At 44.9% G+C, this 25,891-nt stretch overlaps 3 protein-coding genes across 8 annotated transcripts in view; 1 reads left to right on the forward strand and 2 right to left on the reverse strand.

Moving 5' to 3' along the window:
• The window catches only part of LOC110531873 (cGMP-specific 3',5'-cyclic phosphodiesterase), a 97,772-nt gene extending 88,934 nt beyond the window's left edge, over nt 1-8,838 (reverse strand). Inside the window, exon 1 of one of the 2 annotated variants that reach the window (XM_090184046.1) lies at nt 8,488-8,838. In XM_090184046.1, coding sequence (XP_090040172.1) covers nt 8,488-8,492 — 5 coding nt within the window. In that variant the 5' untranslated portion in view covers nt 8,493-8,838. The remainder of the gene's footprint in view (nt 1-8,487) is intronic. The other variant, XM_090184048.1, reaches the window with a different exon arrangement.
• A 4,425-nt stretch (nt 8,839-13,263) lies between these two features.
• Nucleotides 13,264-20,839, reverse strand: zcchc4 (zinc finger, CCHC domain containing 4). The gene is made up of 12 exons (XM_021615352.3): nt 20,124-20,839; nt 19,777-19,895; nt 18,158-18,240; nt 17,539-17,817; nt 17,233-17,313; nt 15,117-15,189; nt 14,775-15,026; nt 14,531-14,652; nt 14,195-14,270; nt 14,009-14,060; nt 13,737-13,887; nt 13,264-13,514 (listed from the first exon to the last, which is right to left on the reverse strand). The coding sequence occupies exons 1-12, from the start codon at nt 20,209-20,211 to the stop codon at nt 13,439-13,441; spliced, it is 1,452 nt and encodes a 483-aa protein (XP_021471027.2). The 5' UTR covers nt 20,212-20,839; the 3' UTR covers nt 13,264-13,438.
• A 3,841-nt stretch (nt 20,840-24,680) lies between these two features.
• The window catches only part of ablim2 (actin binding LIM protein family, member 2), a 104,959-nt gene continuing 103,748 nt past the window's right edge, over nt 24,681-25,891 (forward strand). For 2 of the 5 annotated variants that reach the window (XM_036987768.2, XM_090184052.1), the window contains exon 1: nt 24,771-25,280. In XM_036987768.2, coding sequence (XP_036843663.2) covers nt 25,271-25,280 — 10 coding nt within the window. In that variant the 5' untranslated portion in view covers nt 24,771-25,270. Of the gene's footprint in view, nt 25,281-25,891 lie in introns of all 5 variants that reach the window. The other 3 variants (XM_090184064.1, XM_090184054.1, XM_090184065.1) reach the window with 3 other exon arrangements.

The raw sequence follows: 25,891 nt of genomic DNA on the forward strand, positions 1-25,891 counted from the left end.
GATAGTCAGTTCAGCTTAGGTTAATGAAAAACAGGCAGGCTCTAAACTAGAGTAGGTTCAATGGATTTCACCTGCAGTAAGTTTGTTTTTACGTTTTCAAAACACCTCCATTCATCGTGTGATAATATCGTTATCATATTAAAAGAATATCCTATCTATAAGTACTGCAAATATTTCTATCACGTTTACAAAAGAGTGCTCTAACTTTTAAGTACATCCTAAGTTCAAACGCAATGTTTACTCCTTATTGTTTGTAATAATATTCTCCGTTTTGGAATACCAGATGTGAAAAAAAGCCTAAACACATCAGACCCTAAATGGTCTTTTAATGATCCATATTTGGTAACGACGAGGCTCCTTATACAATTTCAGATATCGTGGGAGGATTGTTGTTGCTTGGCAACTGGGGGCGAGAGGTGGCGGTTTTGAGTATTTCCTGCCTTCCCCTTGTTGGTTCAGGAAGAGCCTCCTGGAGGCGTATCAGCAACACGATGATGCCCCCGTTTGTCATCGTTGTGTATTTCTCATATAGGCATGGAGCCACAGATGGCGAACAACGGATGGGTATATCTGCTGCTAGTTACAGACCTCTGGGGCAGATACTACAGGGATTGGATGATGACGTTATAGGAAAGGCCCTGCAAACAATGTGTAGACGAGAGGGTCAACCTCTGTCAAAATCTGTCCACGGGTGGATACAGCAATAAGCAGACCGACAATCAGACCGATAAGCTGACGACTCCCATTGTTTAGGCGGAGACAAGACCATCTCATCATTACATACAGTATCTCTGTTGACACCCAGCAGAGGATCTACTGTGCACGGCCAACGTTAATCTTGGTCTAACCTGTCCTTAACATGCAAGTATGCACGCATGCACTCCCGACTCCCTACACTAGTGTAAATGTCACTCTCTAGTCAACATAGCACAGGGCTACAGGTTTGTCATGCCCTGTCCTACTTTGATAGAAGTCCTTGGATTATCTAACTTAATGTGGTTTATGGGGACGGGGCTCTCCTAATTGCTCTTCTAAATGCCACTGTGGGGATCCGGTGGGGCTTAACGAGTGTGCAACTGATGAGCTTTTCTCCCTGGTAGGTAATTGATGCCAGTTGATGTCATCGAGAGCCATCACTTGCCTTAATCAGCAAGTCACTGATTAAAGACTTGGATTACAACCAGTAGATACCTGCCACGGCCATCAAGGACCACAGTCAACCACTCCCGATAAACCATGTCAATTCTTCAAATACTTCAAGTAACTCAAGATTATGGGGAATAATAACACACAAACTAATATCAATTTCCACTTTGAGTTACAATAGTTCTGGGAACATATTGCTAGAACTCTCTGTTGTTCACTGAGGTAGTAATAATAATAATATGTTCCTATCCCATTCTCCTGTCACCCTATCCCAAGGCACTGCCAGATTACAGTGTTATCAGGTAATAAGTGTCTAAACAGACTAATAACCTGTTAATTCCCTGCGAGTGGTTCTGAACTTCAGTCGGTAAAAGCCACCTTTGACAGAGCTTTCCATAAGTAATCAGTGACCTAATGCTGGGGTGTTTTTACTGAGATACACACTGTCATTAGTTGGAGTTCCATGCACAACAACAAGACAAAATCACATCAACGCTGTCGATAGGTAACGCAACAACAAGACAAATTGACGTCAACTTTGCTGAACTGGAAAACAGTTTCTTATTTTGATGTAGGAAGAGAAACAGCCACGTGTGATGACAGAGAGGGAGAAATGTTTATATTTGAACCAAGTGGTGTTCATAATTTTTTTTTCAAATAATGTGTTTCCACAACGTTATTTTCATCAACATGACCATTTTCAATATGGCTCCAACAATACTATTGTGAGGGTAAACTGCCACTTCCTGAAATTCTCCCAGCACAGTGTGTGAGGCAGAACAACCCATCACACTCATTCCCCCACACCTCATTCCTCCCATTTTGACACATTCTATTAGATGATAAAAAAAAATGTATTAAATGAAAACTCCATTAATTCCAACAGAGAGGCCTTGGTGTCTGGTGCAGTGGCAGCAAGCAGCAGGCAGGCAGATCCAGCTACACCCTAAATGAATTAGCCCACTGCTGTGTCTGAGCTGTGTGTGGAGCTGTGGGGCTAGAGAGCTCTGTTGCTCTGGGGGCTGGCAGTGGTGGGTGATGAATGTGTGGCATTAGGCGCCAGCCTGCCAGGCTGAGTGTTGGAGATGAGCAGGCTCTTGGGCATCCATCAGCGCCCAGGGAGGTCTGTCTGGGTATAGCCAGATGCCCAGGATGCTTGGTTGGCACAGTCGTCTAGCAGGCACAAACACATACAGAAAAGGTAGAGAGGGAGATTGTGCAGAAGAGACAAAGAGGGAGACAGAGAGACAAAGAGGGAGGCAGAGAGACAGGGAAGAGGGAGATGAGAGAGAAAGAGAGAGTGAGCGAGCGAGAAAGAAGGGGTGAGACAGAGAGAGTGAGAGAGAGCGATATACAGAGGACGGGGAGAGAGAGAGACATAATGACATGATGACATTTGAAATGCCTTTATTCTTTTGGAAATTTGTGTGTAATGTTTCCTGCTCATTTTTTAAATTGTTTATTTCACTTGCCTTGGCAATGTAAACATATGTTTCCCATGCCAATAAAGCCCCTTAAATTGAAATTGAATTGAGACACAGGGTGATACAGAGAGGGAGAGAGAAGGAAAGAGAGAGAGCACCAGCATCCCCTGGGTGGTTCGGCTCGGCTCTTTCTAATAGATATTAATGATGCTGCCACATTGTTAATAAACCCATGGTTAATGTTTGGTTCTAGAGAGAGGCTGGTAAACATTGTTCAGTTTGTAATGCTTTGGTTTTAGGGATTCGTCCACTTGTCACAGGCGTGATGAATGCCCTTGATTACTGTGCATGCTTTAACATACAGTGGGGAATTCTTACTGGTTGGTCTGTGATCAAATATTATATGTCATGCAATAAAATGCAAATGAATTACTTAAAAATCATACAATGTGATTTTCTGGATGTTTGTTTTAGATTCCGTCTCTCACAGTTGAAGTGTACCTATGATAAAAATTACAGACCTCTACATGCTTTGTAAGTAGGAAAACCTGCAAAATCGGCAGTGTATCAAATACTTGTTCTCCCCACTGTATGTGCTCCTAGTTGAGTGCTTGTTAACACCGTGACAAATTGAGAAATGTGATTGCCACCCTGTTTTTATGACCGTTGTTTTCCTTGTCTGAGGTGCGGCCGCCCAGGGGATAAGATGCTGGGTAGAGGGACGCTACGTTTGACTGAAGCTGTGGCAGAGCTCTTTTTTGAATGCCTCGGTTTTGTTAAGAGAAGTATGATTTGATAGACGATGCCCGGAGTTAGTTAGCCGTCATGCTTTCCCTCCACCTGCACGGAAACCATTTTTTTGTTTGTCTCATTTGATTGTGTAACTGGCTTTGTTTTACATCCTCCCTCCATTTTCGTGCACCGCTAACTGGTTAATTTATGGATACTGACAATTGGAGGGAAATCAAACATACCGAAGAGTGACCTGCCTCTGACACTCCTTCCATGTTATTCCACTCAATCCCTAACTAAAATAACCTGTGTAGCCTATGGTACAAATGCTATTTAGAGCTCCCTATGCTCTTGGTGTAAACTTAGAGTGGTGCAGTCGGATCTATGGTACCGAATTGAGTTTAGTCACAGCCCCTCTTGGCCAGGGTGAGACACGTTCATCTAAACAAGGTTTCTTTCAAAATATAGTAGCCTACCTACGGTGTTGAGCAGCAATACATTTATGTTACCAATTTTGCCCTCTAATGTTTATATCAAATAATATTTCTCCACAGGTGAGTTTCCGTGTATAACATTTTGCTTGGCTTAAATTCAGGTTGAAATCAAATATCACTTTAGGAAGCCATCATTGCCCTAAAAATCTTTGGACCCTCCCCCCCCCTGTCATGTCATTTAACACAGTGGTATTAAATACATTTAATACAGTGATTCCCAACTTCGGTCCTCCAGTACCCCCGCAGGTGTGCTTGTCTGGGGATACAATACAAATGTGTACTGTTGGGGGGTACTGGAGGACTGGAGTTGGGAATCACTGATCTCGTAGACCAGACGCAGACACATAATGACCCGTCTTCCCAGCAGCAACCTCCATCCCACACACGTCTTAGCCCAGGACAGGGGACGAAACGGAGCGCATGACTCAGGAGAGTGCTAGAGATGGATATGGCCATATTTAGGTATCAAATATTCCATCTTCCTCCTTCATCCTTTTTGTTTAATCTCACACACTCGAGAGAGATTTATTGAATTCAATTTCCTCGCATAAATGCAGAGGCGTGCGAGAGCGACACTCACCTCGGGGGAGCGGAAACGTGTCCTAGATTTAGTTTCAGTCTGACAGGGCAAGCGTCAGCGACACGCTATCGTAGCTCAGAACCTCATAGGAAACACATGGCCTGGTCAGTGTAAGTGTTTGAGCTATACTTCAGTAGCACTCGATCACGTTACCCTCGAGTCAAATCTGAAGTACTTTTTTAGAGCCTGAAAGCTTGGAGTCATGTTTTTCCTCTTTTCTGGGGCCCCCTGTCAAACCTCCCCAGCCCCTTAGGTGTGAGGGTGTGAAACGTTTGCCCCCATTCCATGCTACCTTACATATACAACCTAAACTAAGCAGCAGTGGCCTTTTCTACATCTACATCCTCTTCTCTTGTTTGGCCATGCCACTTCTACTCGTCTCGTTTCTTGGCTATTTTTAACTCATGTCCCGAAATTGATATTTGGGACGGACGGACACAATGGGAACTTGGCACTGCTCTGCTACCCCCTGAGGGAAAAAGTGACTCATGAAACCTCAACCCCCCCCCCCCCCCCCCCCCCCCCCCCAAAAAAAAATATCAGCCGCCACCACGTCACTGAGGTCTCCCTCCATTAGCAGAGAGAAAGGGAGGGTGTGCGTGTGAGCGTGCGCGTGTATATGTGTGTGTGTGTGTGTGAGACATGTAACAGTCTCCCGAGGGACATACTGTAGATCAGATATGCATTTTTCAACTTTGCCTTCTCTTTTCCCCTCTGGACGAATGCCATTCCCCTGTGATGAGAAGCATATGGGCTGTTGCTTACATGATCGCATTATGAAGTAATAACTTCCAAGCAGGGCCTGCAGGCCTAATCCAAATGAAGCCGCTGACTTCGCTAATTAATAAAACGGATGGGACCCTTCTAGTGCTTTTCTTTTGAGCAAATCCGTATTTAGAAAACAGAGGCGACACACCAGCGCGTTTGTGTATCTTGGATTTGAAAGGTGGGTTGAGGCTGTGAATGTAGCATGGGAATGTATAGAGATCGCAGCGTTGTATTTGTCCCGCTGTGGCGTCTGTGAGCGCACGGGCAGCTCCATTGAGGCCGTCTCCATTTTGAAGTAGTCAATTTTCTTCTTAGACTACTACTTCTTCTACCACGTGTCTTTATATTATGTGGGAACAGAAAAATCACTTGGAGCTGATTTCCTGGTGTTTTTTTTTTACAGTCTTTTATGTCCAACAATGAAAGTTATAAATAATACAAACAAAAATGACATTTCTAATTAGTTTGCTCAGATTACAAATTAAACCACCATTTGGGGAACCCTGACCTGGATGGAATAACGTGATCCTTCCTTAACCCATAGGAAGTCCCACCTAGTTGACTACTTCAAAAACCAAACCTTAACACTTAACTTACCAATTGAAATGAATGCCTAAACTTAACTCAATGTTAAACCCTTTAACCTAACCCCTAACCTTAACCTTATCCCCTAGTCTAGCTACAATTAGCCACCTAGCCAACGTTAGCTACAACAAATGCGTAACATATCATACAAATTGCAAATTGTAACATGTTATCTGAATTGTCATTCGTAATATATCCTACGAATTGAAATGAGTAATATATCATACTAAATGGATGATGCACATCCACAAATGAATACATACCATACGAAACATAACATATCATACTAAATGGAGTATCTTGGATTTACATACAGAATAATACAATATGCTCTGAGACCAGGTTGGGAATACTCAAGTCAGAAGCTGTCAAACCATGAGATCTTATTGCAAAAGACACCGTTAACAGGCAATTCTGGTGTGTCACCACTTGAGAGCAGAGTGCAAGACAAAGACTGCAGTCTGATGGAATGTTATTAAATGTTGACCATTATCTCTTCAATTTGACCAATCAAAATTCTCTAGTCAGAAACACCCCATCTGTCAAGAGACACACAGTCAGTGTTGGCCACAGGTAGCCTAACATTTAGAGTGCTGGGCCAATATCCTGAAAGGTTGCTAGTTTGAATCCCTGAGCCGACAAGGTGAAAAATCTGCCTATGTGCCCTTGAGCAAGGCACTTAACCCTAATTGCTGCACGGTCGCCACTGATAATGGCAGACCCTGGCTGTGACCCCACTCTCCGAGAGTGTCTCAGGGTGGGGAAAAAACAACACGTGTCCAAATCACACATGCGTGTGAAACACAGGACAAATATAAGCACCCACCAAATTATTATAATACTTGCTCAGTTACATCGACACACTTTGTCCATCAACATACTCAGCCCTTTCAGAAGATAAAAGAGCACTCCACACCAATCAAGATACCGACAGACACCCGCACCAAAACCACCAGCAAGGGACGCACAAATCCAAAAGAAATGCCCCAGAGACATTTCCACAACCAGACCAACAAAACCAGATTGTTAGCTTTTCAGGGCAGAATGAGCAACAGACCAGAACGGGCCAAAAAGCTGTGAAGAAGAAGCCATCTATCGTCAGAGCAAACAACAAACTCATCCCCGGCATCAGGTACAGTAATCTACTGTGACGGAAGCCTCTCCTATCCACCGTCCTGACGTCACAGATAACGGGACTGCAGGGATACTTCGCCTGTAAATAGAACAATGCAAAGAATTCTCCCCCGAGTCCAGTCTTAGGCAGAACTAGAACAACATGTGCAGAGTGCTGATGCCCTCTGATGAAGCACTGTGGTTAGTTAAGAACAGAGGGATAGGCCCATAGTTAGTAGGGAAGGATATGCCTTTTGTGTTTAATAACCTTGTAAATATGGGTGACAAACAGAGAAGAGACAGTTGGTGGACCGAGAGAGAGAGAGAGAGAGAGAACGGGAGAGAGAAAGAAGGAGAGAGAAGCATGCTGTCTCTAGAGTTTAACAAGGAAACTGACCAGCAGGGAAGCCCTAAGCTTCCTCCATACAGACTCCAGTCATCACAGGGTTTGGACAAATCAGGATAGTCCACTCTAAAAGGTTAGAGGTCAGAGGTGATGCTGCACAACGGTTTGTATTTTTGGCTCAATACAGATGTTTTTAGAGGAATCTCTCCCTCCCAGGGTCTGACACAGACACCGACTCCCACGAAAGATTGGCTTCACTCCGCGAACAGCTGTGTTCCTGGGAGCCACTGGCGATGTTTACTGTGACGTGTTTATTAAAATTGTATTTACATCACCATGGACGCACATAGGGCGACGCGTAAAAGAGACCCCACGCCTCTGGCGAATTGAAGCATGAGCTGGGAGCTGTCGAAAAGCGAAAGACAAGAGACGAGACATACGCAGCAAGGTTACAAAGACCCACGCCACGACCGTCGCCTAACGCTAAACGAAGGACAATAAATGTAGTCTGGAGGCGAACTGAGGAAAAACAAGCCTACATGTTGGAAAAGTCTAGGACTGTGAGTGAATATAAATCATAAGGACGTAAATGCCCCCGCTCCGAGACAGCGGGGCCACTTAAGTTGTTTTTCCGTCTGCCTGGCGTTTCTTGTGTAAAAGTTTCACTCAGAAAGAATTACGTCGTGAGGTTGTTCCATTATGCACAGTCAATTATAGTCACAGGTCTGCTCCGATGCCATGCACTTAGAGTAATGCTGTCTTAGCACACACACACATCCACTCGCACACACACGCATGAAGGCATGCACACACACCAGAGGAGGCTGGTGGGAGGAGCTCTAGGAGGACGGGCTCATTGTAATGGCAGGAATGAATGGAATGACAAACAAGTTGTTTCCATGTGTTTCGTACCATTCCCTTGATTCCATTCCAGCTATTACAATGAGCCCGTCCTCCTATAGCTCCTCCCACCAGCCTCCTCTGGCACACACACACACACACACACACACACACACACACACACACACACACACACACACACACACACACACACACACCTAAATGCCAGAAGTGATTTCTGGTTGTGTGTGAGAGCACAGTGTGTTTCTCAGTTTCTCAGTTACCCTTAACCCTATGAAGTGCGCCCATAACTCATCCGAGCTGCTGGGATAAGCACTCGTAAACACACACACGCACATACTCTCCCAGTCACAGCGATGGGAAAGATGATAAACTCACAGGCAAATGGTGGTTACAGTCGGGACGACACAGCGTCCCCTCTATCGCTGCAGTACTCACCCCATGGTGGAGGAATGTGTTCCCTCTCTCTTCTGACCACGGCTGCTACCACCGAACACACACTCTGACACCAGAGACAAGGGGTTTCCTCTCTTCTCCGTTCCTCCTCTCCTCTCGTGTAAAACTTTTCCCCTTTCTGGCGAGGGCTCTGGGAGGACTGGCTGTTTATTTATATCCTTTTTTGGGACTAGAGGGGATGGAGGAATCGAGGGGATGGAGAGAGGGATTCATAATTGCTCCCTCTCTGCCAAGGCGGAGAAGTCGCCGGCCCCCACCGCTACAACCCCTTCTTCCACCCCTCCACCTCTCGCATCCTCCTCCCTTACCCCCCCCTTCCTCCCTACTGTGCAGCCCTGCAGGGATAGTGAGCTGGGACCTCTTGTTGTAACGTGGTCTCTCTCTCCCCTTATCTTTCTCTCGCTCTTTTCATCTCCTCTAACCCTCTCTTTCTCTCTCACCAACTTTCTATTTCTTTCCCCTTCTCTCTTCTCCATCGCTCCTTTTATTGTATATCTCCCTATCTCCATCGCTCCTTTTATTGTATATCTCCCTATCTCCATCGCTCCTTTTATTGTATATCTCCCTATCTCCATCGCTTCTTTTATTGTATATCTCCCTATCTCCATCGCTCCTTTTATTGTATATCTCCCTATCTCCATCGCTCCTTTTATTGTATATCTCCCTATCTCCATCGCTTCTTTTATTGTATATCTCCCTATCTCCATCGCTTCTTTTATTGTATATCTCCCTATCTCCATCGCTCCTTTTATTGCATATCTCCCTATCTCCATCGCTTCTTTTATTGTATATCTCCCTATCTCCATCGCTTCTTTTATTGTATATCTCCCTATCTCCCAGCAACTCTCAGAAGACACATGCTCTTCAAACATACAGGCCCAATCTCAGGTCCACCACTCCCACTAACTAAACTCCATGTTTAAGTCCTGGTTGCTACTGGAATTGACCTGCTGGGACAGAGATATTCCCTCTCCACTCCTCTCCTCTACACTTCCCATGTAACAAGGAGTTTCAGAAGTTGAAAACAGGGAAATCACAGTGTCTGGGGTGAGACATGATGCAACGGTGTGTGTGTGTGTGTGTATGGGATGTGTGAGCAGTTGAATGTAGTCTGAGGGTTTGGCTGTTTCTAATTGATCATTCCCATCACTGAGTATGCGTGTGCGTACAACCTCACAGGAGTGTGTGTGTGTGTGTGTGTGGCATGAGTGCCGGTGCATGAAAGGTCTAAGATGAGTGTGTCACCTGCCATGGCGTGAGGATGCGTTAAGCTTTGTTCCCACTGGATGAAAGGAGATCCCAACAGACCCGCTGGGTGGTTGGTCCTCTGCTTCAAAGGTTACGGGGGGGTTCAAAGAGACATCCTATTCCTACGCCAAATGCTACATTTCTTTGCTTAAATCTGGTTCCTTCAGATGTGCGTCATGTAATGTCCTCCAAATCTTTTTTTTCTACTTCATTTTTGTACTCTCTAGTGATTATCTTAGTGTCTTTATAGGTCGTGAAAAGGATGACAACTCAGATGTAGGCCTATCTGGTTTTTAGATCATATTTTACCTGCGGCTATTCCCCCCCCCGCTCTAACGTCCTGTTTGGTGTCCTTAGAGCTCGTGATAAACTTCCTGCCTGTGTGCCTTCAAGGCCAATCACAGAAGCTGACCGTACAGTGTCCAGTTCAGGGTTTAACCCGCATGCTAAGGGCCAAAGGAGAGGGACACCATTTCCTGTGGGCCAATTTTTTCCACACGTGACATTTCACTACACACCTCTGGACCCGTCTGTGAGGCAAGGGATCCCACTATCACATAAGTCTGTTCAGAACATTGTTCATATCAGTGGTAGAGACCAGCGATGCAATAAGGAAGGCTGATACAGGTTATAGAAATAAGGCAGGTAGATTGTGTTAGTGTAGATTTCGATAAGAGATTATGAATTTAGACTTTGGAGGCTTGCTGATGAGTTTGCTTTGGGATAAGAAGGTGCATGACACGCACGTGCACATGCAACTCGCGGAAACACACACGCGCAGACACACGCACACACAGAGTCACCCAACGGCTGTTAACACACAATAACAGGCTTGTACACCTGAGACAGAGCCAGGCTTGAATGTAGAAATATTCTGGGAATGTACCCAGTCGCTGCACACACACTCCTTGTCCTTACTAGACTCCTTCTGCCATTCTGTCACAGCACAGAACCCCCCCCCCCCCCATCACCACAACCATTTCGGCCCACATGGCTATATTGGTTGCTGTCAATTTCAGGCCAGAGGCAGGCAACTGTCAACATTAGGAGCCCGAATGGGCAACATTCTCTCTACAACAGCTGTTGTTTGCCATTTTCACAGTTGGCGCAGCCGTGATCGTTAGCTCCACTCAGTGTGTAGCCATTCAATAAATGATGGCTACATGAACTTCACATGAACATGGTGGTCCATGTGTCAATCAACGGGGCCTAACATCTTGTGACCGAAGTGAATTGACGGATGGGTTTTTGTAATTTTGGAAGTACCACCATCTCATTTTGCCGGGCAGTATTACGGCCCCGAGATGTTCAAGACCACATGAGGGAAACACCCTGGTGCTAGCGCCAAAACAGGTGAAGGGAAATAACGCGCTCGACTCTTATTCTCGAGGCAACAAATGGAAGGGTGCTTGGAATCAAAAATAGGAAGAAATGCCAGCAGAGTACCACAACGACAGGTAGAGAACGAGAAACACGTTGCATCAGTTGAATTAAAACCGAATTCGCCCGAGGTGTTACAAAGGACTCACACAAGGGCTTTGTGTGGCCTGGCAAGGACGTCGTCCAGTTACAATAAGATCCTGGACCAAAACACGATTCATATCCACAGGGACCATAACAGTTTCTGAAATACCAGATAATTAAGTGGACATTATGACAACTGAGAGGAGATACGGGGGGACAGACCGGGCAGTCTGTGTGTGTGTGTGTGTCCCCACGCATCCTGTTCTTTCATCTCTATTCTGATCCACTTCTCTTTCTACTCCTCCTCCTTCTCATCCCTCCTCTAACCGGTCCCAGTAGTGGTTTGATGTGGGAGGGAAAAAAGAGAAAAGATTAAACAGATTTATTGAATTCGTTGGGAGAAGAGACAGTCCATTCAACCACAGTTAATCACAGATCAAATTAGTTTTTTTTCTCTCTCACCCATAGACTCATTTCCAACTCATAGAGAGGCAGACATCAGATATAGATCTGTTTACCATTTGAAACGCCAGTCAGCCCTGTTCAGCTTCAAATGGTCTGCTGGCCATTCACTTTCTTCCTCCTCTCGCTCTTTCCAGTCACGGTCTCCCTTTTCGGTCTCCGAGGAAGTGTGCCTGACACAACTTCAGTCTCGTTCATTTGATGTGGATAATTGGCCAGGAAATGATTGACACAGACCAGTAAAACTGGATGTATGGAGCAGCCCAAAGGGACACTATCCACTGCACAGGAACTTAGAGCAATTTGAGAATTGATCTCTGCTCAGCTCACTGAAGCAAGGTTGTCCTGAAGAGACCTCTCTACCACCGAGGAAGAACATTGGGCTGTGTGTGTGTGTGTTGGGGCGGTCGCTCACTTCCCTGTGTGTTATGGCTCACTGTGAATCTCTCTTCGTTCCATCTTCCCCATGAATATATGTATGAATCTGGCTGTGTGTGTTCTATTGCTCCCTTGTCCCCATGCAGTGGCCGGTGTGTGTGTGTGTGTGCATGTATGCTCAGTGTCACTTCCGATCAGGGTCTGAGTAAGGTCTTTATGTCCACTCCTACTCACACTGCATTCACTGAAAACCCATCAATGAGACGTTCGGATAAGGTTAGGCGGAAACCACAAGAGGCTACTGGGAGGGGGGGGCTCGTAATAATGTCCGGTACGAAGCGAATGGAATCAAACACATGGAAACCACAAATGATACCATTCCACTCCAGTGATTAACACGAGCCCGTTCTCCCCAATTAAAGGTGCCGGCAACCTCCTGTGGTGGAAGTAAATAAACTGAAAATCCACAGGGTGGATGGTGTCCATGACCACTACAGGAAGTCATTCTGCCCCCATGTGGCTTTACAAAGGAACACAATGAAAATCTATTTATGCGTCACTCCAGTTCATACGAATGTGCATTTCTAATTCCAATGCATCTCGTCACCAATTGGCCTTGAATGAAATCTCTGCAGTAGCTTTTGTTCCAAGGCAGCATTCACATCTCATCTTCTACACTGTTTTTCAGTAACCAAACACTCTAAATGCACCGAGATCCCACAACTATTCCGGAGGGCTCTGAAAGCGCCTCCATCGTCTGTTTATTGCCTGCATTCCTTTTTCTTGGAAGGACATGAATCTTTAAAAATGTAAAATGTCTTAGTCCAGAGCCGCACGGAACAGATAAAGGAATCCCTTTTCCTAACGTCCGTATCGTCTGCCCGCGGGGCAGCGGGGGGAACCGTTTTTATCCCTCCATCTGGAGCACAGAACTAAAAAAAGGTCATGTCACCTATTTTGTGACATAAGATGTCCTAAAGGCGCCGTTCTAGTTTCACACATAAATCCAATCGGTTATATTGACACAATGGCAGATACCTACTTGCGGAAACGTCCAGCAATCATCTCAAGACTAGTAAACGTGCACAGAGCATTCAACTACGTATTTTGTTCATCGTATAGACATGTTCATACGAGCACTATGGCGGAATTAGACAGTCGCATAAACCAGGAAATCGAGAATTCTGTGAAATAACATGCGATTCCATCTAGATTCGATGCTTTTATTATGCAAAAACATCACGTACAATTTTAAAAAAAAGACTGTCTACAGTACAGAAACCACACATGAAAGACGACTAGCTCTCAATAGCAACTTCACATCTGCTACACACACACACATCTCCCTTGCTGTCTGATTATGAGAGTGGGATCATGGGACTTATTCTGTCGTCTTCTTCAACTTGTTGGCTCTGCGCTGGGCCCCAGACGTCCTCTTGGAATTCATGGCCTTGGATCTACACACAGAGAGAGAGAGAGAGAGTTGACACACTCACACGTCAGGCAAGCAAACAATCCGTACGAACACTAGTCGTTTAGACTGCATCAACACTGTGTCGATATGGGTAGCACAGGCACTACAGATAAGTGTCTTGGGAAACAAGTTGCGTCAGCCCTGTGCTCATCTCTGTGTGTTTAAGGGTTGTGTCTGGGTATATGACACGGGTAGTCAAACTCACTTGTTATCGGTCCTCCGTTTGTCTTTGAGGGGGCAGGCTCTGCGCTTGTGCTTCAGGCTGCCACAGTTGAAACAGCCTTCCAGACCTGGGCTATTCCCACAGGGGTGGTCTGGGAGGGCACAGCGGGCACAGGATTGGCAGTGGCGCCAGGCTGGGGAGGTGATGAGAGGGCAGAGGTACCAATCAGACCATCACTCCAATCAAAATATGAACAACTGTAAGTCACTCTGGATAAGAGCGCCTGTTAAAATGACAGTCTATGGGATACTCACATGGCTTCACGCACTTCTGACACTCTGAGCAATGCTTCCACACTCTCCCGTCCTGGAAGAACAAAGGAGACAAAAATGACGAAAAGCCTGATCGGTTGTGAAAAGTGACACCTGAGAGCTAACCATTTCATCAAGTTAAAACTGTGCAAGCTTACTTTTCCCGGCCTGCGACAGGGAAATGCATACCTTTGAAGGGCACAGGTTGCATTTAGTACAATGCTTGTTCCCAGACCACACATATCTCGCACAGACTTTGCAGAATCTAAAAGAGAAGAGAAGAGACAGACGGATGAATCTAACATAATCGTGCCTCTGAAGAATTCCTCCAATACTTTCCCACTCCAATTAAATCTCTCATCTGACCAATGAGCTGTTAACTAATATTTTCCATCTTCCATTTAGGATAGCATCTTACTGTAATAATAATATTTTTTGGCTCGCGTGCGATAGGGAGAGGTGGGTTGTATATTAGGGAGGACAATGTCTCGCGAGGTCAGGTTGGTGTGTGTGTGTATACTGTACCTGTAACCCTCCTCCCTAGGGAGGACGACGTCTCGTGGTGCCAGGTTGGTGAACAGGCGGACTGGGGACTGTTTTCTACCCGTTTTCCCATGTTTGTAGAGGGGATGGTTGTCATAGTCCACCTAGGAGTTTGAGGAAAGCACCACATAAATGTATGTTATGACCCCTCAGTATTCTCTAGTCATGCAAATAGGTACATTTGTGAATGCATCTGACGTCTATAAAAAAGAAAAAGGTGGGTTACCTGGTAGTCTAGCATGGTGAAAGAGGGGAAACACTCAAGGATGCGTGGCTCAAAGAAGTAAGGGAAGATCCACACTATGGGCATCTCCACAACACCGCCCTCGGAGGTCTGCAGTTCCCGCCAGGTCTCTGCGATCTGAGAGAAACTGTGGGCCAGAGGCTTCACCAGGCCCCCGAACGGAGGGTCGGACACCATGATCACCTTCTCCCCATCTTCCTCGCCGAGGAAGGCTCGGAGGACCCCACTTGCCGCCTGTGTAAAAAACACAGATTTCAAAACTTGTTTTATTTTTATGGATTTATCCAAAGGCTCTAAGACAAAACATACGGTTGAAACTTTTACCTCGCCTCCAAAAAAGTGATGATTGAACATGTTGTAGTGGCAGAACTCATCCGTGCCATAAAACTGGGCATATCTGGAAGACACAAAAACATTACAGGTTACATTTGCTTTACAATGTTTTATTGTGACACCTATTGCAAGTCAATGGTTGTGTGACATTGGTTCAAGGTGGGACCACTACTGTAGGTAGCCTCCTCCTGTAGGTCAGAGAAAGTCAACAGAAGTGTATGGGTGTAAATATAACTTTACAATCTCAGCAAGATAATCACTGAAGGGCACTTAACAGCAGCACACACACACACACACACTTTAGCTTGTCAACGCGCCCTTTCCCTTGTTCAACCGGACACATTCCTTGCAGACTAACAGAACGGATCAGAAACAGGAAGAGAGTGAGCATCTCGGAAACATACTGCACATTATGATTATGCCAACGTCTATTTTTTTTGGGAGGGGGGGGGAATATAGGGCACAGAACGCTGCACGATAGGCCTATACACTAATAAATGACACCACTCATTTGTGAACGGCGAGTCAAGAAAGCATTCACTCAAGAGCAGCTAAATTATGCAAAAAAAACAGTTCTGCCATCCTGCTAGTTGTTTTACGATTTTGTAGAACGACCTGTATTTTTGGATGATAATGAAAACCTGGAGAACGCAGATACCAGCCTCCTAAAGCCAGAGGCACTAGTTCACCTTCATAATACAAATCACACTGCCAACACATTGTTAGAAATGATTTGGATTTAAGACACAAGCACATATTGAATGAAGGGGGATCGTCGGTGCACAACGGTAGCGAATAGATTTTGCGGGCGCGTCTTCAATGCATGTGATCACTAACTGACAAGTGTGTACGTCTTTTCTAAGCCACGGCAAAGAACGACCCAATAACCGATGGTCAGAGACTGGGTGGTGTCCCCTGGTTCAGATATTTATCTCTCAGCCCAGAGTGGTGCCATGGCTCCCCCTGTAGAATATCAAGAAGTACTACAGGAAAAGAGACGAGAGAGGAGCACCCGTCTCAAATCAAAACAGTAATCTGCGCTGCTCGGTTAGGTTGTCAACAAGGTAGCACGGTGCTCCATCCGGAAACATACAACGTCTCTTTCCCATAAAAATCTAACTTCTACATTCTCAAACTAGTTTTCATTGGGAGGGCAGATATAAATGCTTTATCACTTTATCGCGTGAAAACAGAACCCTACTCATTACTCCACATGCTTAAATGACTTTGACTGGGGCACCTGACTCACGCCCGGGAGGTCACCCGGTCCCAAAACTAATGCAATTAACTGTCACCCGGTGCAAAACACGCCTACCAGGGCGCCCAGGTATCCATCGAATCCCCTCATCGTCTCGGGTTCCCCCCCTGTGACCATTCATAGGCAGACCTGCCATAGCCAATGACAGTTACAGGAGAGGGACGAGGCATGTGCTTCTCTAGCCCACCCCGTCCTCTCCAGAGAATCCCCTCCAGTTCGACCACGCCTGCTACGCACTCGACTCTGCTGCCGCGACAACGGGCCAACGTCCGCGGCTGCTCCGCCTGGGCTGTGGGCGTGGCCTACAGCTGCCCGGACAGAAAGGGGCGGGACAAAGGTACCAAGCAGAACGGCAGGGGCGGAACAGGAACTCGTGGCGCTTCGGGATGGGCGTCTCTCCGCCTGGCAAAACGACAGGCCCGCGTGGCGTGCTCCACCAGCGGGCGAGCTGTGCCAGGTAGGGTGGGCCAACTACGAGAAGGGCAACCTGGCATTTTAGGACGCCGATACGATGAAGGCGCTACAGGAGTCTTCTGCTGCCCCGATGCCCGTGTTTGACAGGGTAAATCATCAGTTCACGGAGCCCCTCTACCCTGTGTTCCGCTTCCTAAGGCCACCGGAGGGACAGGCGTGGGCTAGTCATATGGAGATACGGGACGTCAACACTCCCATCGCAATCCATAAATGTCAATAAGCGTCGCTCAAAAAGCAATAAGCGCATTCATGTACCATTTAAAGTGTGTGCTCAGCTCTAAATTCTTTCGATGCCTGTTTTGGTCACTCATAGCAATTGCTCATCGCTGTAAAATAATATCTATGCATTGTGTGATCCAATAAAATAAAACTGACCTGAAGTCAATGTCCAGTAGCAGACTCTTCATGGGGTCACTCTTGCCCTCCTGATTTCTTAGCTTGATCAGCTCATGGAGTCTGGAAGAAACAGTGAATTAAACAATCAATCATACATAAAACCCTGAGCATAACAAAGCACTTGAATCTAATCTAAAATAAACAGGCCATGTTCAAGAAAACACTCTGGAATGGAGTGAAACGGGGAGATACCGTGTGAACCAAACGGGCAAAAAATATATAATTAACACAATCCCCGTTTAATCAAAGCGACAGGCAAAGTCTAAATTAAATCAAACCCCTCACCTGGGTGTTCCGACACAGAGCACCTTCCTGTAGCCCAGTTTGGCCAGAGTATCCAACAGGAAGTGACAGCTGCGGTCGGCAAACAGGTACTGGGCGTTACTCTTCTTGTTCTCCAGCGGTTTGAGCATTAGACTGGGCCTGCTCAGCCGGGCCTCTGTGATGTCATCAGCCTGCGACATCTTGTGAGAAGCGTGGATTTCCCATTCCCCTGGTAGGAGGAGGAGCTGACAGTCCTGGCAGAACCTCCTTCCTAGGGGGAGGGCAAGGAACTTTCTGAACCTGGATTGGAAAGAAGAAAAACATTTTAATAGTAGTTGTAGCAGTGTTTTTTTATTAGTTGTAGATCTATTAGTAGTTGTACAACAACTTTTAATGCTGTTAATGTAATTATTAGACAGTAGTTGCCATCTTATTCTTGTTACTAAGTATTTGTTTTAAATTTCACGTTAAAACGAGATGCATCTCAAGAGATCTCAATGATCTTTCTGGCATCTTAATTTAAAAAAATAGGTACTTACAATGGAGCTGCTATCCACACACCTATTCTGTTCCATTCTAACGTGGAATGGAATGGGTCCGTGGATAGAGTCCCCTTACAGGTCAAGTGTAGGCCATTTACCTGGAGCAGTACTCCTGATGGGTAAAAGGAGGCATCTTTGACCGGTTCTCCTCCTCTCTGGCCAAAAGCCTGGCCTCAGACACCTACAACACAGACGCTCAAGTCACACACTTGGTGAAAAATAGGAGAGTGTAGCTAGCCATCTGCACAACCAGAAGCACAGGTATTGCATTGCGGTCAACCAATGGTTGGTTGCATGCCACACCACCGACTGTGCAGTTGGGCATCAGATGGCACACATCATGTGGTTAGCAGGTTTTAGGCTTTGTAAGATCTGGCATGTGTCTGCAATGTCGTCGGTGAAGAACTCAACCGAGGACTTCCAATAAGTTAAAGGAATCAATTAAGGTACCATAAAAAAAATGCACTTGTAGGCTATTGTAGGAGCCATTTTGGCCTACATATGTGATTGTATAGTGTTGTTTGTCTGTCTTTGTATATTCTACATACATTTGTACCATATGTTGGGTCAGGGGTCACCGAACAGGTTTAGAGTATATAGTCAAAAAATATAACGTTTACATTTTTAAAAAGGACTGTGTCAGTTTACCATTTACACCGTCAAACTAATGACATCTGACTATGGAATTCTTGCTACATTTGGTGCTAATAAAATGGCCAGAAGAGTCGACTGAACTAAAGATCGATGCTGGAAAGTGGTTTGTTTTGCTGCAGTCTCTGAACATTTCCAATCCCACCTGTGCCAGAGTGGCCACCAGGAACTTTTGACGAGGTAGCTAAGCCACTACATATACAGTGCATTCGGAAAGAATTCAGACCGCCCCGACTTTCCACGTTTTGTTACATTACAGCCCTATAATAAAAATGTATTCAATTGTCCTCCCCAATCAATCAACACACAATAGCTCATAGTCACAAAGCAAAAAAAGATTGACAATTTTGCAAATATATATACACATTTGCAAAATTTTATTTACAGAAGTAATCAGAACCTTTATTCAGTACTTGGTTGAATCACCGTTGGCAGCGATTACAGCTTTGCGTCTTCTTGGCTATGATGCTACAAGCTTGGCACAGCTGTATTTTGGAGAGTTTCTCCCATTCTTCTTTGCATATCCTCTTAAGCTGTTAGTTGGATGGGGCGCGTTGCTGCACAGAGTTCTTGGTGGTTTTAAACTTCTTCCATTTAAGAATAATGGAGGCCACTGTGTTCTTGGTTACCTTCAACGCTGCAGACATTTTTTTGTCCTTTTCCCAGATATGTGCCTCGACACAATCCTGTCTGATCCCTACGACCTCATGGCTTGGTTTTTGCTCTGACATGCACTGTCAACAGTGGGACCTTATAAAGACCGGTAGCTTTCTTTCCAAATAATATCCAATCAATTGGATTTAACACAGGTAGACTCCAAACAAGTTGTAGAAACATCAAGGATGATCAATGGAAATAGGATGCACCCGAGCTCAATTTCGAGTCTCATAGCAAAAGGTCTGAATACTTATGTAAATGAGAGGTTTCCGTTTTAAATGTAATACATTTGTTAAAATAAAAATACTTAACTTTGTGTCTGAATACTTTCCGAATGCAGTGTATGTGTAAGCCAACTATATTTGCCAGTAAATAAGATTTTAAATAGCTAGCTAGTTAACTCGGTTACCTTATCATCTTCCCACTGAAAGAAATTGCATTCTTTTCGGTCTCTGCACGCTGAGCAGGCATAAAACCTCCGGCCTTTCTCCTCTCCTTTGCAGACCTTCTCAAACAACAAAGTTGGACCTGCATGGGGCAAGAACATCTGTATTACAGTATGCATACTTCACCGAATAATTCCTTTTTCAGATGTCAATGGTAAAACACAACTTATATAGCTAGCTTTGGACTGTAGTTAGCTAGATAGTATCTAACGTTATTTAATAGATTCATATGGCCCTTTTCCTAAACCTAGCTAAGTAGACGCTAGCTAGCTAGCTAACTTTGCAATCATTCCGACATTTGGGTACTTACCATGCACACAGGATGGTGCTTTTCTGTCTCCCTGTTGAAGGACGATCTCTATTCCAAAGCCGTCTTCATCTGATTCTTTTAGTTGCATGTTCGTAAAAAGTAGCGTAACCAAATATATTTGCTTGATCAAAATATTATACGCATGTCTCTCCTGCCATGCTGTCAGTCGCGAATAATCGACGTCACTCAAGGCAACGCCCCTCCATACCACGTTACGTAGTTTTTTTCTTCTTCGAGGAGGTTTTACGGCGGTTGGTATCCAAAAAATGTAGCATTACCGCCACCTACTAGACTGGAGTAATACTCCCTTATACTTCGCTTGAAAAATCAATAAACGAATACCCTACTACCTAACACGACAATCACAAAAAAAAGACCAACAACCTGAAAGGATGGGACACCACCACTTAACACACCCTGTAACTCTTCTGATGTCAAGTGTCGCACACCGAAATACCTCTCTGCAGCTGCCACCACAACCTCTATTTTCTGCTATTTACATGACATTCCTGCAGTACAGTTGATAACCAATGCTATAAATGCTAAAAATCCAATCTTACTGAAACATATATCACTTGTTGGCTATCCCTCTGTACTGTTACAGATATACTACGCACACCACTCCTCTCAGGATCCCTCCCCTTGACCCATCTTCCTCTACTTTCTTCACCGCCTCAGCATACGACAACTTCTGCACTACTCTGACCCTGGATACCTCAACCTGTCTCTCACGCACGGGACATTTCTGATCTCCAGCCCATGGGCACCCCTATAATTAACACATACCACTACTTTCCCCAATGATACACATTATTTTGTCTCATGCCCTTCTGCACACTTCTCACACCTAGGAACCTCCCTCCTACACACTGCTGCCCATAAGCTTGACACCTGTAACAATGTAATGTATTCGGCACAAAGAGCTAGTACAGTGTCGTGTCTTTGGCTATGCCGGATTAAGTGATATGACATGCTATTCTATAAAATCATTTCTCTGTAATATTACCTGATTGAGCTAATCATGTAAATGTAATTAACTAGAAAGTCGGGGCACCACGAAATAATACTTATAGAGCTGTTATCATCCGAATAAACTCTTAAAGACCTAGTAATATTTTATATCAATAGCAGTCAATATTAATCGTCACCTTATTTCAGTCTCATCTGAAAGTTGTCAATTCTTGGTTATCTTCACGAACCCTGGCTAACAATTTGAATCAGCAATACAAAATTGGGTTTAATTATGTATTTAGTAAATACCTAACTAATCACACAGAATTACATATACACAGAATGAACCAAACATTGATTACAAATTACGTCATAAAGGAAAACGTCCCTAGCGGACGGAACAGATATGACAGCTGGTTACCCAAAGAAAAGGGGGCTGGGTTTGAGTGAAAGAGCAGGAAGACTGAAGAACAAAGGGAGAAGCGATGTTTCTATCGGGCCGTAGACAGCCACTCTATCGTAAATACAGAATCTTATGCATTCTAAATTACTGCCCATTTGGAAAAGGAAAATGCAATAAATATTTACTCTGAGCTGCGCTTCGGTAGGTTGGTCGTAGATGCTGGTCGTGTTGGCCAACAGAGATCTTCCTGTCCTCGGAATAATGTTTCTGGTGGTAAATTGCATACGTTGTAGTAACGTTGTGTCATCTCCTAGCCCACATTTGCAAATCAAATCAAATTTTATTTGGGAAAACCCAATTGCAGCTGCTGTTGCTAACTCAACGGCTAGGAGGTATCACTTCTGTAGTGAATAAGAGTTCAAAGTTCATACCATTCGCAACCAAAGCTCACGCTGAGGTTGGCTTAGTTCTGTAGTTATTATCTGAACCGTTCTGACATCGGATGGTCATCCTAACGCCTTTCAATGGCACCCTTTTCTTGAAAGCAAAACAATTCACATTTCTTGCCCCCCATTCGTTTAACGCGGAGCACCTTCTCCCTCTGACCAGCAGAAACACATACAATTATCACGAGACCACTTCTGGTTACCCTCACTGATTCCACAGCGTCCACTCTGTTTTCACCCACCCTGAAACCACAAATGGATCAGCCAAAAGGCAAGGGTCCACTTTTTCCAAAAACATCATTCTATTGTCACAGACTCATCTTTATCCTGACCCTCTGTGCAAGCCTCAGGCTCTGAGAACTTCACCATGCCTACCACCTCAAATACGTCGACCTCATTCGCTTCCATTTCTCCTCCTGTCGTCACCTCACTCGGCTTACACTTTCTACCATTCTTCTTTAACAACCCACCTTCCTTTTCCCCGCCATTTTTAACCGACTCAAGCTCACCCTCTTCCTCCATCTCTCTCTTAGACCTCCTCTGCCTCTCCTTTTCCATTCCTCCTCCGTATTCCAGGTATACGTCTCTTTATGATAATACTGCACTTCTCCTGACATACATCTTGTTCTTGCCTTCTCAAGGGATTCCATTTAACCGTCTGTCACAATCTCCGTACAATCAGCACGATCCCCTCTGGATGTAACGCTCGACAGTGCCTCTCACTTATAAAGCAGTTGCTTCGTCTTGATGCACTTTTTAATCGAAAGCTACCACAACGCTTTTCCATTTCAAACAAGCGCGCTCTTCCAACCACCGTCCACCGTCTTCGCTAGTCACCCACCTCCATATCGCGTTACATTGTTGCCACCCTAAAGTAGAAATAAATTCAGCAAAAAAAAGAAATGTCCTCTCATTCTGTTTATTTTCAGCAAACTTGACATGTGTAAATATTTGTATGAACACAACAAGATTCAACAACTGAGACATAAACTGAACAAGTTCCACAGACATGTGACTAACAGAAATTGAATAATGTGTACCTGAACAAAGGGGGGGGGGGGGGGGGGGGTCAAAATCAAAAGTAACAGTCAGTATCTGGTGTGGCCACCAGCTGCATTAAGTACTGCAGTGCAGCTCCTCCTCGTGGACTACACCAGATTTGTCAGTTCTTGCTGTGAGGTGTTACTCACGCACAGAAAGAGCAGTATGGCTGGTGGCATTGTCATGCTGGAGGGTCATGCCAGGATGAGCCTGCAGGAAGGGTACCATATGAGGGAGGAGGATGTCTTCCCTGTAACGCACAGCGTTGAGATTGCCTGCAATGACAACAACCCCAGTCCGATGATGCTGTGACACACCACCCCAGACCATGATGGACCCTCCACCTCCAAAACGATCCCGCTCCAGAATACAGGCCTCGGTGTAATGCTCATTCCTTCGACGATAAACACAAATCAGACCCCTGGTGAGACAAAACCGCGACTCGTCAGTGAAGAGCACTTTTTGCCAGTCCTGTCTGGTCCAGCGACGGTGGGTTTGTGCCCATAGGCGACATTGTTGCCTGTGATATCTGGTGAGGACCTGCCTTACAACAGGCCTACAAGCCCTCAGTCCAGTCCTCTCTCAGCCTATTGCGGACAGTCTGAGCACTGATGGAGGGATTGTGCATTCCTGGTGTAACTCGGGTAGTTGTTGTTGCCATCCTGTACCTGTCCCACAGGTGTGATTTTTGGACGTACCGATCCTGTGCAGGTGATGTTACGCGTGGTCTGTCCTGTTTCCCTGTAGCACGGTCTTAGGCATCTCACAGTACAGACATGGCAATTTATGGCCCTGGCCACATCTGCAGTCCTCATGCCTCCTTGCAGCATGCCTAAGGCACATTCACACAGATGAGCAGGGACCCTGGGAATCTTTCTTTTGGTGTTTTCAGAGTCAGTAGAAAGGCCTCTTTAGTGTCCTAAGTTTTCATAACTGTGACCTTAATTGCATACCGTCTGTAAGCTGTTAGTGTCTTAACAACCGTTCCACAGGTGCATGTTCATTCATTTTTCATGGTTCATTGAACAAGCATAGGAAACAGTGTTTAAACCCTTTACAATGAGGATCTGTGAAGTTATTTGGATTTTTACTAATTATCTTATCTACTAGTTTATTTTTCCGCAGAGTTTATGAGGTTATGATGAACAATGTAACCAATGTTTCATCTAAAAATGTTAACTTAGTTGCAACATTGTATATTGTGCTTGTTTTCATCTGGACGAAACGACATAGCAGCATTGCAGTAAAGCCTGCTCTTTGCCCATCAGGCCATACAAGAAGCATAGGAAAGTAAAAATCCTTAGACCTTGAATAACACTTTAGGCTACTGCAGGCCTACTGTACTGTTCAGTATTGTACTCTATACACAGTGTTTTAAAATGTATTGATTTCAGATAGATTTCAAATGAAAAGTGGTTGTTTATGAGGTTATAATGAATTCCAATTATTGTGTATAATAACTCAATGAATAATTGTATTGATTATCAGTCATGGATTTTGTGCATTTCAATCACTTGAATGTTGGAAATGAAAAGTGATGTAGGCCTTTGTAAAATGTCTATATGCTAATATAATAGGCCTAACATAATATGCCTATAGATAGGCCTAAGAAAGGCCAACAATAATATTAGGAGAATGTACTTTTCTCTGAAGAACTAGACATCACTCCAGGCTACAGCACTGTGTCCAAAACATTGGCTGATAAATGACCGTTTTGTCTCCCTTTTTCTACGATTGATAAAAGATCCACTTCGGGAAGAATATACACCGCCGTTGTTGCAGTGCCTCTGCTCTATCGCACAGTGCATTCCAACACGTTTTGTTTACACTGCGTCGCGGTGGTACCACTCGGAAATCGAAGTCACTTGAAATCTGGTTTCTATTGGTATAAACGCAATTTCCCAGACGCCCTTGTTCGTGGGGAGCCCAGTGGAGCTGTTGAGGCGCTATTGATCGTCTGGTTCGAGTGATGCTCCTGCTGAAGCAGCGACGCAAGCGTCAAGCGCGACCGTACGCCCACACCCAACCCGTGCTGTCGGAAAGGGAGTAAAACAATTACTGTGCCGCATAATACGATATTGCCATATGCCAGTATCAGCGCTAATAGACAGCGGCAGAACATTTCATAGCTTCGACATTGTACTACAGGATACATCTCTGAAGGGACATAGGGGAGTCGACTTATTCAGCATCTTCTGCAGGGAGGCATCATCGATGTGCAGTCTACACTCCTGACCAGAGGTGTGTAGTTGAATGAGGCAATAGCCACTGTACATCGGATTGTGAAGAAACATCCTGCGATTACCATGAGCACAGGTAAAGCCTTATTCTAGCCTATACCAGACTGTAGTTTATAGGAGTCATGCTTTGATGATAGCAATTCTATGACAATTACCCGTTTGAATGCTGCCATTGTCATCATCCTATGGCACTATCAGCTATTACACAGCAAAGCAGTTACTTAATCAAGACATGCATAATGATAGTCATATAATATCCGTTGACAATGTTTACACTGACATGTAAAGCACGCTGCAAATACCAATCTAAGACAACGGTCCTAATTGAGCTATAGCTCTCCCACTGTGAAACACCATTTTTATGGCTTACAGTATGTGGTGTAGAAACGCCCACTTAGGCGTCTACTTCCAGGCATCATTGCCTTGGCGTTATGTTGCAATGCAGTCTCCCCACATCGACAGGGTCATCATAGCTACATTGTCTGGAGCTACAGGCTGATACGTTGGTCTCACGTGAGGACATCAGTGTTTCAAGTCTGCTATGTGTCCATCCTGTGTAATGTTACATTACCACATTTGAATGATTATGGGCATGACAAAAAGCACAGTACAGTAGCTGAACAGTTGAATAAAGAACATCATTGTTATGAACACCATCAAGTCAAGAAGACTTACTGTGTCTTCTTA

This window comes from Oncorhynchus mykiss, chromosome 9 (assembly GCF_057628025.1).
Source record: "Oncorhynchus mykiss isolate SJ-2025 chromosome 9, ASM5762802v1, whole genome shotgun sequence".
NCBI lineage: Eukaryota > Metazoa > Chordata > Actinopteri > Salmoniformes > Salmonidae > Oncorhynchus > Oncorhynchus mykiss.